Genomic DNA, 13,579 nt, shown 5'->3' on the forward strand with positions numbered 1-13,579 from the left:
ATCTTTGAATCCAATACAATTTCTGTCATGTTCAGACAGGAAACATTACTGGAAGTCATAATGCCTTGACCATGCAGACTTTTTCAAACCTGCTGAAATACAATTACTGATATTACTGTAGGTACAGTCTATTAATTTATTGGACTGTGAAGATCTGTGATAGATTGTTTGATTATTTGTCATAGTAAACCCTAAATGGCCGTCAAGGGGGAATGTTTTACAGTTCTATAACATTCAGAGTTGTTATCCTTGCCAATTCTTTTTGTGCCTTTGGGGTGTGTCAACCAGTTCAGAAAATTTCAAAGTCTAAAGCAGGGGTGTTTGGGGTCAACATTCCCTGTAGAATGAATCTTCAAAGGCTGTGGGGGTTTACATATGTATCACACTTACTGAAAAATAACACGGTACAAATACTCATACTGCAGCTGGTTCTCAGGCCTCGGGTCTTATTGAATTCACTCATTGGTAAGAACCATATGTACATGATACTTGTTCTATATATATTGTTAGTGTGGTTTTTCTGTACTACTGTCATATAAAATGCTCAGAAATCTGATCTGAGACCTGATGTACATTTAAGGGTCGTTGCACAAAACACAGCGTATTTTGCTCAAAAATCACTTTTTTGCAAATGTTCATTCAATTTTAATTAATTTGTTAACCAAAGATTAAGATATTTGTTTGGTTCACCTTTTAGCTTGTCAAGCAGTCGTAAGGTGTGTGATAAAGAAGTGTTAATTTATGCAAATGTATGCAAATCACCCAATTTCCTGGCTTCTCTTTTCTTCCACTTTCAAGATTTCCAAAGAATTTAACTCCACTGACTGGCTGAGTCAAATTTTCTGAAATTTTCACATTATGTTCTTTAAATGCTATGTAAGAAAACAACTATTTTGTTTGACCATTAAGTTCTTACATTTTTAAATTAGTAGGCATTTTAATTTTGCTAATCATGTTTTTAATCACTTTTTTGAGTGTCAGTCTTTCAACCCATGCCATTTCAGAATAAGGATAGATAATGCAAAATAAAATATTAGTTATTTTTTTCCTCATATACTCTTGTTTCAAGCGAAATATTACATTGCAGAAAATAATACCAAGTTTTTGACTTAAATCAATTTTTACCATTAATACCAAAATTTAGGTTTTTTTACCCCCAATATACAGCCCCTTCATCATTCAAGTAAACTATTGCTACCATTATAAACTTAAGATTCTCTGCTTTTTGAAAATATATATAGTATGAGGGGGTTTTATTGTCATCTTAGATGAGAAATATTCCTTTGAAAAAAATGTTGGGAACATGCAGCTCCACCATAATGTATACAAAGCAGTTTATACATTGGTGTGTGTACAAGAACAGTAGGCGACCAATATCTTCCTTCTGGCATAATACTTCGGTTGATTCAGGTTTACTTTTTCAATAGTGAGGGTGGATGTGCCAGTTGAAAATAGGTGTGAAAGGGATTGTAGATGTGGAGATTGTTCTCCGTGAATACTGCCCAGGAATACGGCATTATTTGTGTCCTACATGTAACAAAGCGAAACTGTACCATCTCTGTGTCACTGTTGTATAAAGTGTATGTATCAGGTTCAGAATTCTCCATGCGCATGTATTTGTAGTAGGCAATATTTTTCATTTCGTAAACAACAGTACTGAATGTGCACCATAGCAGTATCAGCTTCTAAACTTTCGGCAAAACGCATCATGAAAGCCAGGAAGACCCTAGATACGCTATTTGTGTGAGGGTATATTAGGCCAGGCTAGCTTACCCTTTGTGATCACCAAGTCTTGATACTGCCCAAGTAATCAGCACGGAAAATTGAACATTTTTAGAGCCCGACTGAAAGGGTTAAATTCTGTGATTATAATTTTAATACTACCGGATTTGAAACCATAGCAATGTATGACACATGTCTGATAATGCTATTAAGCATGAAAAACTACCCTGGTAGAGGCATCGGCAGCCTAATTATATCATAGTGATTACTGTCATATGTTGAGAGTATTTCTACCGGTCAAAATGAATGTCTTAGTGTAGGTGGGCATGCCATCTTGAGAAGTTTGACATTTGTGAACAACCAAAGAGAAATACAAGGAACTGAAATACCAATGATAAGTAGTGTTTGCATCATATATATCCCAAACGACCTCCCACATTGCATGTGTGAGTTGCTAAAGTACTACAGCAAAGAAGTATATTGACCATTTTAACTCTGCTAAATGTACATCACATGACAAACAATCCAGAATAAGCAAGATTAATATCATCTTTTCTCTTTGACGTCATCTTCCTGCACTTAATATTTCATTCTATCCGCATCTGAATTGAGTTTCCGGTCATAAATCATCAGCACACATCACAATTTATTAAGACCTCCATTTGTGGAACAACTGAGTCAATCCCTTTGATTTCCGATTATGATTCTTGCTCTTGCAAATGTCACATTTTGTAAATGGGAATGACTAAATCATGATCTTTTAATGATGTTTCGTGTATGTTGGTCATGTATTAGAAGTCATTTGTTTTTGTTGCTCTCAGAACTTAAGATTATTGGTACAGGTCCAGGGACTAGGCAATGTCAAGCGACATCTTGTCTGTTTACACGTATTTGCATGCTACTATGGCTGACATCATTAGCGAATCAATAAAAGTGGCATATCTGTCAGACAAATATTATCAGATGGCGTCAAAAAATGTTCGATTGTAGAATGTGGGTGACTGTATACGTCCTACAGTGATTTACAAATGATGTATGATACATGTAGCTGCTGCGTGTGGGTCAGAGTTTTTTCAACTGTTTTTGAAATACCTGACATCCCATGATAACATCTCAGCTCTTTTAATTGGGAGTGTATATGAGTCTGTAAGTCTTTTGTTCTCAGATTTTCCAATGTTGCACTGTATTTTGTATGTTGTCCATCACTTGTCAACTTTTTAATTTTATTTTTAAATAAGTACGTACAGTGTTTCCTTCAAATAAGCTCAAATTTACACACATAAATATTTTAGTTTTTCCTCCTCATTGTATCTCCATAAATGAATTTTTAAAGCTGATTTTTCTTAGTTTTTCGTTTGAAGGCATTCTTGTCTGAAACGACATGTGTTTTCAGAGTAGAGTTTTTTATTCGTTGTGTTGACAGTCTTCATGTTTTATAATGATGTCAAAATGTGATATGAAAATCTTTGGTTTTAAAATTTTTGGTCAAATCATCTCTTGAAACTGCTTGTCCTACAGCTGTGATACATTTCAAACTTACAGCAGCACAGTCTCTTTAACCTGTTCACCCCTAAATCCCTGTAAACAGGTCCACAATTGCCATTGATAACAATTGATTTTGGCCGCACCATGGTGGTGAAAGGGTTAAGGTACTTTTTGGAAGTGTCCATTATTGAACAGGCAACTAAATAGGTCTTCTTTGTACGTCTTTGATTTTCCAGGAATCATCGCACTCTGCTTTGCAATATGCTGGTTTCCTTTCCACATCATCCGACTCATGCCGAATCTGAACTACCACTCCTGGCCGAAGTACCTGCGTATCATCTACGCCAAGTACCTCTACCATATATCACTGGTCCTCTTCTACTTGAGCTCGGCAATCAACCCGCTCTTGTACAACCTGATGTCCAGGAGGTTCCGTGCGGCATTCAAGAAAACACTTTGTCCGTGCTGGTTGGAAAAACAAATCAAAGAATACACAAATGGTCACAGCATGGCATCTAGGACCACTTCTTTATAAGCCTATTAAAGGTATCATTTCTGTACATCTTAATAAAAATTGTTACTTTGTATAAAGACCTCCTAACTAACTCAAAAAAAAACATCTGCACTTTGCTTCTTTCTAGTCTGACCTCCTAACTTGATTGAAATATGTGCTCTCTTAAGACTGCTTATTACCTGCATATTCTCAAACTCTATGCAACAATCACAAAATTCTGAAAACTGCATGTCAGCAGTCCGGAGGAGAGTTTAAATTTTGCAAGCAATATAAAACTCATTGACAGTATTAACAGCTACTTCTCAATTTTTAATTGTTTAGATACCATACATATCATTTATGATATATTAGCATAGCTTAGGCGGTCTGTCTAGTACGATTCAAAGACTCCATCTCAGTCTTGTAAAGTTACCCAGTGAAATAAACACCCAAACACCAGCCTGCATGTACGAAAAACAATATCATAAATCCTTCAGTGTCTCCCGAGTCCCCCACTCAGAAAAAGTTTTAACGAAAAAACAGGATAAGAATATTATTTTCCAGCCGCATTCCTTTGCTATGGGTGAGATCATCCAGTCAGTTCTTTGATGGCTATGAAACATCATCTACTCAGTTCTTTGATGGCTATGAAATCTGAGACATTTTTCTGTGTCTAAGAATGAGCACAATTTCGTGATCGTGATATTTCATGCGAATGTGATTACTGAAATCTCTGATTGTCAAAAATTGAAAAACGAGATGTCCGCCCTTTTTTGTCATGGATCTTGTCTGTGTCAGTGGTTAAGTGAAAAGCCCAGAGGCTGTGATAGCAGTGGAATGTCACAATAAACTTATTGGAACAAAATATTAGAAGATGATGCTATCACATTTCTAGTTTGCGTGAAGCAAGCTGCTACTCCTGTGTCTAGAATTTCTTTGGATTGTATGCATAAATTCCCTGAGAAAATCATATAATATCAGAGACTTAGCAGATTCTGGAAGATTAATATGCACATATCAATTGAAATAATTGAAACTGCTGTTTTTCCTGTTGTATGAAACCCCTTCCAGCTAAGGAGACAATCTCAGACGTAAAGGGGCAAAATTACTGCTGCAAATTTGCTTCGTATCAAATGTCCTCAGCTTATTGGTTGCTATGTTAGCCTAAATTAGTGAATCAAATGCTGTCTTGTGTTATATGATCCACAGAGCCAAATTTGGCTTGAAAATGATAATTAGAAGATATTAACATATATCTTTAAAAAAAACTGAAATATTACCCAACGTTAGAAGATGTTAACATATATCTTTAAAAACAAACTTAAAATATTACCCAACGTTTTTTCATACAATATGTAGTTCCTGAAGTAAAAGTGTTCCAACAAACATCAATGTTTAGGCAAATATATGTAATCATTAGTTTTGGGCAGAGCCCAAATGCTGATACTTTGCCCCAGGTGGAGCTGAATCTGTGTTATATTTAGCCGTTTCGGAAATTACAGTAATCCTAGATTGGCATTTCCAATCACAGCGGTGTTAATTAAAGGCATAGACTTGAAGCAATACGAGGGGAAATTTACACCACTATCGGTAGATTGCACCTGAAATGAATTTCAGCCTGTACAAGACTTGTGTGTTTGCTTTCGGGAGATTTCTAGTCTCTTCAGGGAATTAATCTTTTCAATGAAGGACACAAGCATGCTGAATGCATGCTTTGTATAATTCCATCATATTTGATCAGTTATCTAATGTGTTGTCAAGTATGCTCCCAATGTTAATAGCTTGATAATATTTTCAGGACCTTTCTCCTTTTCAGTGAAAACATTTTTGTGATGATAAATTGATGAAGTTTCATGCAAGAGAATGACCAATATTTCTTTAATTGTAAATTCAAATACAAAATAATTTTCCTTTCTCAAAACCAAGTTGTGATTTACAAGAATGTCTGTCAGGAAGAGATGTTTGCACCAATTTAGTATACCTGAGCCATAAAGTTTTTGTTAAGGTAAAATGCACCTCGAGGACAGATCTTCTGACTCAAATTTTTAAAATTTTTACAATATTTGCTGATGTACAAATTGTTGGAGATCACTTTAAAGCTATTGGAGTAAGAAAATTTTCATTGTCTTTATTTTTCACAAATCCAGAGTTCTATTTACCACATACAGTTAAAAGGTATAGCGGCCATTTTGTTTAATTTCAAATAAAGCCAAATGTCAGGTATTTTGTTTCTCTATTACCAATTTTTGCGCAGTTACCTTAATTTTTATTCTTGATTTGGTGAGTTTCATCTAGGAAAGTTTAAGCAAAAGTGAAAGGTTAATTGAGAAAAGTTTGAGCAAAAGCTTGAGTCTTTCACTTTTCACCCTTTCACCTTCTTTGAAGTCTTAACAATCCTTGTCATGTTTCTGAGCCTTGTGCTTTGCAGTTGTACACAAGTTTTACTGCCGACATTATCAGAGTCTCTGCAGTCAGGATGTACAAAGCAAAACTAGTCCGCAGAGATTGAACTAATTCTGAAAAGCAGTGATAGCCTTAAAACTCTCCAAATACACTAAAGAGATGTTCCAGCTGTGACTGAACAGGTCGAGCTGACTAGCAGTGATATCAGCTTGTTTGTGACATATGAGCATATCAAACCATTGTTCAATGACTGTATCAAGCATGGAGATTGGTAATAGCTTCAACAGCCAACCCTGATTAAGGGATTGCCACCACACAATCCCGCTGCAATATTCCCTATACGATATTGATAATCTGCCTAAGTTGTATAATCACATGCGTTACGCCAATATTGAATCTCAATGGGTCGAGGTTATCATAAATTCACGCTAAATTGAGAGTGGTGAATTAAATGTGAAGTCCCTTTCCCCTAAACTGTGGTTGTCTTTCAAACTCTCTTACGTTTCTAAGGTAAAAAGTGGCTCATACACACCATAATCTCCACCACATATTCAACTTTACACTTTTGTATATGAAAAGGAAAATGACAAGATTCACAGTAGGCCATCTGATTCCTTTCCTCATTAAGAATATTACAATTTTGTTTCATAAACCATTGATTTGGTAGAGTAACTGGGAAAGATGCCCCAAGGCTCCTTTTAAAGAAAATGTACATGTGATATTCTCTGAGTGGTTTCATATCCTCTTTTTCAAATTAAGTTCGATCATTTTATCATTCTGATGATAATGTTGTCTGTCATGGGTCTGTGTTACTTCATTTTTATTTGAGCATTGTTTAATGTTTTATGCTTAACATTTTTACTGTAGAAAAGTCTTGGATATTTTACGCCCAAAATTCTCAAATCTCAGCTGTTTTGTACAAAAAACTGTTAATCTCAAATCTCAATGGTGTATCTCAGCTGTTGTGTATCAAAAAATCTCAAATCTCAGCTATTGAATATCAAAATCTCAACTCTTAGCTGTCGTGTATCAAAAATCTCAAATCTCAGCTGTTGTGTATCAAAAATATCTTAAATCATAGCTGTTGTGTATCAAATCTCAAATCATAGCTGTTTTGTATAAAAATTCTCAAAGAGAGGACATAAACTAAGGTTCTTAACACAAACCATGAATCAGAAAGCAGCTTATGAATCATAAAATGTAGTACAGTTTAGTTTAAAATGATTTTGAACTCAGTTGGCACAATAATTTGCAGTTTCTTGAAACTTTGCATGACTATCACTGTTTGGTTCAACATTATTTTCAATTGAATGGTCAGAGTTATATATTATGAAGTGGAATGGAAGCCACAAAGGAAGGTATTCATGCTCATTTTAGTATCAAATCCTGTATGGTATGTCAAACAAATTTAAAGATCAATATGTTTATAACCATAGACCCTAAAAAAGAGGTGTAACATGGTTTAGATGGTAAAGTGTGGTGAATTTTACAGATTAATAACCATAAATTTTACTGGTTAATAACCATAAATTTTACAGGTTAATAACCATAAATACACTGGTTAATAACCATAAATTTTACAGGTTAATAACCATAAATACACTGGTTAATAACCATAAATTTTACAGGTTAATAACCATAAATACACTGGTTAATAACCATAAATTTTACAGGTTAATAACCATAAATTTTACTAGAGGTCTATTTTGTGTTTTTAAGTTAATAGCCTGTTTAAACCTCTTGTATAATTCTCTACACATGTAATAGCCTGTTTAAACCTCTTGTATAATTTCTCTACACATTTAATAACCAGTACTATAAGTTGTCAAAGCACATGAACCCTAAGTGATATACATGTATTTGGGCAGTAGGTTTATAAGTTATTAGTATGAAGAAGGGATGCCTTTCATTTACCGAAGAGAAAAATGTAATCGTCTTTTGTTTCCAAGTATCTTGATATGTGTACTGTGATGTCCTATTATTGTTTGACTGCTTTGTTCCTTCAATCATCCAGTGTCATACTTTTACATCAGATCAGTACTTGTTGTCAATAACCTTTTAATATACCCCTCTGTTTGCTGTGGCCCGATGGAGACCATACAGTATTGAACAAATATAAGTTGAAAATGTGAAATAAGTCAATTGGATCCTGCCCACCTGAGATATTGCATGTTTGCCAATGAACAGCGTGCTTATATTTAAGATAATAATGCTCAGCGCATGTGCTTCTCTGTATGGGCTTATCAATTCCTTCCTGCGTCCCTGCTGCTGATAAAAAATTAATCCTCTTTCCTTGCATTTTTTGAAAGAATTCTCTCATTTTCACTGATTTGGTTGGAACCAAAGTCTAGGGATATGGGGGTGAAAGGGTGAAATTTTCATAAAGACATCATTCTTGTCTTTGAAAGAAACTCAATTTTGCAAAGAAAAGTAGTATCTTGTTTCCTGATTGACATAAGACTTATGGCTTCTCATTTCTTCTTGTGTCTTTTAGATGTTTGTATATGTTTGTGATCCAAACTTTAATTTCACACTGCTTACAGACAATTTTTCTCCTCTTTTTTTTTGTTTCTTGCATGCTCCCGCAGTTGACTGCGTTGAATTCCAGCCACCTGCATGTACTTAGCTCCCCTGCAAAGCTAATGGACATCTGGTTGTCATGGTGAATGCAAGGGGAAACCATGAGGAGTTGAACCAAACTGATCCGGTGGTCTTGTAACTTGAACCGTTGCTGAACTGGTGTCACCAATCCCTATGAAGACTTGGACACCACATCAGTGTTACCTTATATTTGATTCATTTCAGTGCCTTCATGAACGTGTCCCAATCTTGCTTAAATATTACTTTCAAAAATAATCGACAATTTTGAAATATTCAAGTAATGTCACAAATCTTTATGGCACAACTTTTACAGTTTACATCAAGGAAAATTATTCTCAAATTACAATTCTTCAACCATTGTAACCAAACTCTTTAGTTTATGGATCCATCAAGATTGTCTTTAACCCAAATTCAACCCATTGAGCGCCAAAGTCAATCTTTGTCACCTTTACAGAATATACCGCCGTTAAATTTTTTCAGATAAAGAATTGTAGCAAAGGAAATGTGATTTCCATTTGGTCCAAAAATCAAAAAAATTACAGAAAAATTCATAAAATTTGGTAAAATGTTGCACTAAAATTTTAGTGGGAAAAATTACAGCACTCAAAGGGTTAAGACCAAAGTGCTGTGCCATAAATTCAAAGTGAAGGTGAACTTCCGATTGATTTATCAGAGCTGTGACTTTGAAACTTTATGTCAATCAAATATTGCAAGATTACCATTCCCTAACAGTCCGATTACTGACATTTAGCCATTGCCTCATTTGACAGATTTTGCTGGATTATGAAAATGCCTTCATTAGATACTTCCCCATCTCCAGTAAAGACAATTTTGTGAAATAGATGATACTAATACTACTGGTATAATGTGAATCTTTCTGTAAATGGTACACAATGCTCCACTACAATTTTAAAATGATTTAGTTGTATTTTCATAAAATTTTCAGTCTTTCCCAAAAATTTTTAATTCCTGACATCTGCCAAAGCAACTTTTAGATAAAAAGACATGAAGCAGACTTTATTTGTCTTTAGTTCTCACAGAAACATATCTTTGACAAAAATTTTCTTCCAAAAATTTAACAAAATGTTCATATTGACAAATGTACTGTGTTTTTCCCAGAGCAATTAAAGCACAGTGGATGCTACTCTTTAATTTTGGTAAAACAATATAAACTCATTAACATAATAATAAATTATATTGTTATGCAAATTAGATGCTATGCTGTCAGAAAATTCCTGGGGAGAACACTGATGTACACAGCCATGATGGTAGTTTCAAGTTGCATGCAAGTAACGTAACATCTCATTGGTTCTGATCGGCAACAATACATATGATCACCATATTGACTATCTGAGAGAATCAAAACTGTCTCAATTTTTCAATTGTTTGTTTATCAATATATCTTTGGATAGGTGTAGACTTTGATGGCATTTACTGTCATTTGTACCATAGATTTAAATCAAATGATAAGAATTATGTATTTGATTATGTAAATTAGATGTAAATCTCCTCTGCAATCTGAAATTTACATATTTCTATAAATATGAAATATTCATGTCCAGCATTGTTGCCTTCATATTTCACAAAATATCTTAAATATAAAACAACTCTCTTTTGGAAAGTGAGAGAAAAACGTTAAGGTGAATCAATTTTATTTAATTTTGATCCAGAAAAGGTTTTATCAAAATTTATAAGTATTCAAAACACTCAATGTTTGTCTTGCCATACTTGTAAACTCCTAATCTAAATATGCTTATGAATGTTTGAAAGATAAGTAAGATTTGAAAACTTTTCAAAACATTCAAGACATTTCAAAACTTTATTGTCTATTTGTTTGTCGTAATGTGATAATTTATGTGTGCCAAGTATTCTTGTTTAAAATACAGGTTACAGTGATAAAGAAGACTGTTCTCTTGTAAAATCAATTTATTATAGAGGGATTTTAGGCAACAAATTTATACGTGTGATAAGGTAGATTTACCTTTTATTGAAAATTTGAAACTTCCTCATTTATGAGTGAGAGAGGTTTGCAGTGTCCCACCTTCTTTGAAAATGTAATTCTATTTCAAAAGTTAATGGGAATAGATTACTTAAAATTTGTGAACATTTTATTCAAAATTTAAGAATATTTAACATTTAAATTTGCTGCCATTTGACCCTGCTCATCTGATCAGGAAAAGTTAAGAGCACATTTGCTGTAGGTATGTAATATAAAGAATTTGGAGCTATTGAGATCAGTTGGCATATGTATGTATGTTTGTGTATAATATTCGTCCACTTAAAATGATGCTGGTATAACCATGAACTTTAGTATGAAAATATATCAGCATTTTTAAATGGACTTTCTCTTACTTTTTAGGCTATAGAAAAAATTTCAGGGGGGTAAATATTGCTAATTTTGGCAAGCAATATTTTTTTCAATTGTATATCCAGCTTTTGAATTTGATTTTATTAGCCTATTAGTGATTTGATTTACATTAAATAATATAATCTTGAAATTTTCATGTTTATATTGTCAAAGCCTAATTTCTCAGTTTTTGCCAAATATCTCCAAGACTGAAATTTCTTGTCTATAAAGCTTTCATGTTTGCCATGTGAATTCAATCTTAATTTTGTTTATGATCAAATGGGAATACTGGCCAGGATATCCTCAATACAGTTTGTTTTAATTGTAACTTGACATGTAGAAATGCATAAATAGAACATAGATCGGTCTTTCAAGATGTATTTTAGTGAGAAAATTTTCCCTTACGTTTACTTTAACACTGTAATAGTAGGAGTATTAAGTATTTCTGAAGTTTCTATCGTGCAGTTTTGACAAAATCAAATCTATGAAATGTTGTATGTCAGTCAATAAAAGAGGCCATAAATTTTTTATTACATGTATAAAATATTTTACAATGCCAAGAAGCACTAAAATTTCAATTGATATCTGATGCGTAAAATACGATATTGAAAATTGAGTCGTTCCTCAAGACAAATCTTAATGGTATCTACTTAGGATATATAGTCATTTTATTGATAGTGTGCTCGTTAACACCGTTTGTGCCATGTTGATAAAATTAATGAGAAAATCGTTCCCACTGTAGTCGTGCTGTCACTGTGCTTTGAGGTTGTGATTGATTGTCCATTAGTTCACTTTCAAACTATTTTATTGCACATATCTTCATTTTTGTGGATTTGCAAGTATGTGAACTCAAAAATATCTGCAGTAGGATAGCTGGACTGAAATTCTCATCATTTGCTTCCTGTGAATAATAAAGGTTTTTATTTGCTATTAAAAACCCGTATGGACAGGGTGAGTGAGAGTGCATGGCAGCAGATAAATTTGAAACCACAATGCCTGTTAAGTGGACACAATAGAAACCTGAGGTTTTAGATTTATGGACACTTTAAATACTTAAGCGCAATAGCTCTTGTTCACTTGTACCACATTGTAGTATTTGTTTGGCACCTTTGTGTACAACAAATAGTATAAGTAATACACAGCACTCTGCAGGAGGTATACATTACCCTATACAGGTTGTAAATTACGAGACTAGATTATCCTTTTGAACTCATGTGGGGGATCTGAAATCAGTCCGAGTCAGCCTTTTGAACTCAAAATGAGAAATCCATTTTACAAGTCGAAGGCACCTTGCACAAGGTAACCATTACAGTGTATTATTATACTGGATGTGAATTATGAATAGTAGGAGAATATTGTGCTACAAAATTCAAGTGTGATGCATAGCATTGGTCATCTTATTGATATCTTGAGAGGATTAAAGGTATACAGTCACCTGTAATCTAAATATGACCATATATGGTCAAAGGGGCGTGCCTTGGTATTCAAAATGTCCGTGTGAGGGCGCTGTTTTTAAAAAGCGGCCATCCACTTAAAATCTGTGATTGGTTAGATTTTCTCTTTCCATGGTAACTGTGGCAAAATTGGAACAGGTGACAGTATACCTTTAATCTGTTTTCATATGGATGCCTAATCCTATGAAACTCTCATTCCCATATTTGAAGTTTTGGACGTTTGGAGTGGGACTATCCTACGTGTACAACTTTCCCAAAGACTGAGATGGAATCTTTTCGAGTACAACACAAACTTCATGCATAGGTGTACAGATATGATACAAGAAGCGGTGCTTGCCATGCTTTGTACATATTGATACAAATAATCTATCCGGAATCACAAGAGATAAGCTAGTCTGTGTAGTTTGTTGTCATGTTGATATTTACTGGTCTTTTGAAGTGTTTTTTATACTTGTAGTTTCTGATAAAATAGCTCTAGGTCACATTTGAAGGTATTCTGAGCACTGCTACATAATACCTTTTTGATTTCAACTTTTATAAAAAATTCTGTACATGTAGTATGTAACCTGTTCACCCCAATTCATGTGAAAGATCCACAAACACCATTGATAACAATGGGATTATTTGGGCCAAACCATGGTGGTGAAAGTTTTAGAAGTGAGATGAACTCTATTAGACATACATGTGTGCATTTCATTCATCTACTCACCTTCAATACCCTTTTTTTGTTTTCTTACCATTTTTGACTCATGTTCATATACCTCGAGTCACCCTGGAAGCTGCCTCACATAAAACAAGCTATTGTTCACTCAGAAATTAATGCTCAGATGTTTGGTGCTCAAATATAAGAAATGGACCTCATGAGAAAATACCAACTTTTCCATCCATTGAGTCCAGTAGATATAAAATGAAAAACCTTTAAAGTGACTTGTGTGATGCGATCTTGATGCCACTATATTTTAATGTCTTTAATGGGAAATGGAGGATATCAGTCCTTCTGTCATTTGCCCTGCAGTTCATACAGATGATGACATTAGGTTTGGGCCAAACCATTGTGATGAAAGTGTATGTTCT

The 13,579-nt window shown here is 34.1% G+C and overlaps 2 protein-coding genes across 2 annotated transcripts in view; both read left to right on the top strand.

Annotated features, from left to right (window-relative positions):
* LOC139115625 (growth hormone secretagogue receptor type 1-like) overlaps positions 1 to 10,848 on the top strand; it is a 97,084-nt gene extending 86,236 nt beyond the window's left edge. The window contains exons 2-3 of the mRNA XM_070677892.1: positions 3,444 to 3,753; positions 8,692 to 10,848. Coding sequence (XP_070533993.1) covers positions 3,444 to 3,742 — 299 coding nt within the window. The 3' untranslated portion in view covers positions 3,743 to 3,753; positions 8,692 to 10,848. The remainder of the gene's footprint in view (positions 1 to 3,443; positions 3,754 to 8,691) is intronic.
* LOC139115626 (HCLS1-binding protein 3-like) overlaps positions 1 to 13,579 on the top strand; it is a 242,532-nt gene that overhangs the window by 219,435 nt on the left and 9,518 nt on the right. The gene's annotated exons all lie outside the window — the stretch shown is intronic.

The sequence above is a fragment of the Ptychodera flava genome, chromosome 17 (assembly GCF_041260155.1).
Source record: "Ptychodera flava strain L36383 chromosome 17, AS_Pfla_20210202, whole genome shotgun sequence".
In the NCBI taxonomy this organism is placed as follows: Eukaryota; Metazoa; Hemichordata; class Enteropneusta; family Ptychoderidae; genus Ptychodera; species Ptychodera flava.